We start from the raw sequence: 2,510 nt of genomic DNA, 5'->3' as shown, positions 1-2,510 counted from the left end.
ATAGGTTGGTACACCACCATGGCCATTCACTTATCCATTTAAGTCCTTAAAGGGTGTGTTAGTCTCTTTGAAAAACATATTTTTAGGGGTTTTAAGATGTGCCTTGATAAGAGAAAACACAAGAGAGATAGGTGATACAATCTACCCTTTTTACCACTCTCTTGAATGAACTCTTGAGGTAGCCATTGCTTGATCTTCTCTTTGAGTGCATGGCTTGCTTTGGGATCTTCAAGGTTGAACTTCTTTGCTTGACACCTTCCAAGGATGATGCCACTATTTGGTTCCAGCTCCTTTGCAAGTTGTTGATCCACAAGCTTTGGCATTCATTGATCTTCCTTTGTTTGTTCAATGCTTTGAGATGGTTGATGATGAGCTTCTCCTTGGTACCTCCAAGGTGTGATTGGTCCAAGTATGTTCCAAGATCCTTTGCCATTGTGTTAGGTTTATCTTCAAGCATAGGCCAACAAGGTGCGTGCTAGTATGATTTGACTTGTGTAGGACCTGTCTAAAGCACAACACTCAAGGCAAACAATTAGTCCATAAATGACTAATCAATTTGCATTTGTTAATCATCAAAACAAGGTGATTGAGTGAACCCATGGGGAACCCTTGGGCTAACACCTGGTCCATCTATAAGTCGTTCCCATGTTGAGATTAGGCACCACCTCTTAAACGGATTCATGCCATTACTCTCTTGTGTGCTTGTAGGTAATACACCCCCCTCGATATCTTGCCTCAATAGCCCACCTCCTTAACATGTAACGCTCAGGGATCTTTCTCAATTGTTGAAGGTAAAAAATACAAAGGATATGTTGACATAATATCCCTTTCATCTCAAACATAGCGCACTCACATGTCGCGGTCACTCCGTCAGAATCGTCATACTGTACCCTGCACCATCTACTCTTCTTATCATTTCTGAGACCTACAGAATACTCTTCCATTGTCCCTTCACTGTTCAAATAATCATGCCAAGAGTTGGTACTATCCTTCAACTCATCCTGAAATTTGTTAAAGATAATACTCGTATAGAATTTACCAGCCTCTTCTTCCAGTGGGCTATTCGTTTGCATCTTAAGAATCAAATATTTTGACTTGAAATCTTCTTCAGCTTCAGTTTTACGACATTGAACAAGTGCCATTTCATAGGCATTCAAGAACTCATGTAAACCAGTTTTGTTGTTCACATATCCTTCGAAGAAGGAATTCATGCTTTCGCTTCGCTGACTTGATTTCATGCCTGCAGTAAAAGTGGTTCTCCAATATGCCCGCATCCAATGCTCTCGGTGCTCCCACATCCTACACAACCATTCATTACCACCAATTTCATAATTGACCACCAATTGTTGCCATTTGTCTTCACACTCCTCTATTTTTTTCGAATGAAAACACCGATTATAATCACGGTAAAAATCACTATCGGTATCCCGCATTTCTACAACTTTCTCAAGTAGATGCTTCCATATGTGCCACTCGCAAAACCTATGGCGTGTATCTGGAAAAACTCTTTTAATTGCATTTTTCATAGCCAAGTCCATATCGGTTATTATTACACCCGGAGCTTTACCATGAATGCACGTCAACCACTGCTCAAATACGCAACAAAATGTCTCATCTGTCTCGTCGGCTAGCAGTGCAGATCCGAAAAGGGTCGATTGTCTGTGGTGGTTCACTCCTATAAATGGTGCAAATGGTAGAGAGAGTCTATTTGTTTTGTAGGTAACATAAAAAATAATGACATCATTGAATGTCATGTACACATCCCTCGCCCTAGCGTCAGCCCATAGCATGGATCGGAAGGTCTCATCTGTGTCTAACTCCATCGAGAAAAAGAAGTTTGGGTCTTCCGATCATATCTTTTGCAGATGGTTGGCCACTAAGACTGCTTCTTGCCCTAAATTGTTCTTCCATTTTGCTCTGAAATGGGCAATAACTTGATTTGTTGAGAGCCCACCTATTACTCCATCGTGGGTCGAATTAATGGCCTTTGTGATCCTAGACTTTGACATTTGTGTCTCATTGAGACAATCTATCAAAACCTTAACACCTTCACTCTTATGAAATCAGTTGTGGGAACGAAGCATTTTGGTTTCCAGTGGGGAGGTCAGCTCGTGAGAATGGATGTCTTCAAAAGTACTCACAACCCACTTCTCATTTTTAAGTTTGATGATCATCCTAGCTTTACAATTTACTCTCACAACGAAACGATCCCTCATTTCCTTGACATTATCTATCTTGCCCTTATCCCTTTTCACCCCCTCTCTATCACATACAAATGTCCTCGATATAACCATATTTGTCTTCATTGAAGAGGATGTACTCCACTTCTGTACCCCAAACCCAGTGGCCAGCCCATAAGCATTGTAAAACTCATAGGCAGATTCCCATCTATCAAACGCTTGTCCCACAAAAGGCATATTTACAACACCCTTCTCACCATCAACCCTCATGGGTGTACTAAATGTACCACTGCCAACCTCATCTCTGTCATTCACATCTGTCTCGCCCAT

General features: G+C 41.2%; 2 protein-coding genes across 2 annotated transcripts; both read right to left on the bottom strand.

Annotated features, from left to right (window-relative positions):
* Positions 1 to 686: 686 nt before the first annotated feature.
* Positions 687 to 1,823, bottom strand: LOC143887846 (protein FAR1-RELATED SEQUENCE 5-like). The gene has a single exon (XM_077392064.1). It carries the CDS (start codon positions 1,821 to 1,823, stop codon positions 687 to 689), a length of 1,137 nt encoding a protein of 378 aa, XP_077248179.1.
* A 240-nt stretch (positions 1,824 to 2,063) lies between these two features.
* LOC143887837 (protein FAR1-RELATED SEQUENCE 5-like) lies at positions 2,064 to 2,510 on the bottom strand. The gene has a single exon (XM_077392053.1). It carries the CDS (start codon positions 2,508 to 2,510, stop codon positions 2,064 to 2,066), a length of 447 nt encoding a protein of 148 aa, XP_077248168.1.

The sequence above is a fragment of the Tasmannia lanceolata genome, unplaced genomic scaffold (genome assembly GCF_043159265.1).
Source record: "Tasmannia lanceolata isolate RefF3 unplaced genomic scaffold, GAP_Taslan_0.1 ptg000002l, whole genome shotgun sequence".
NCBI classification, from domain to species: Eukaryota; Viridiplantae; Streptophyta; class Magnoliopsida; order Canellales; family Winteraceae; genus Tasmannia; species Tasmannia lanceolata.
This window is presented reverse-complemented; position numbering and strand designations above follow the sequence as displayed.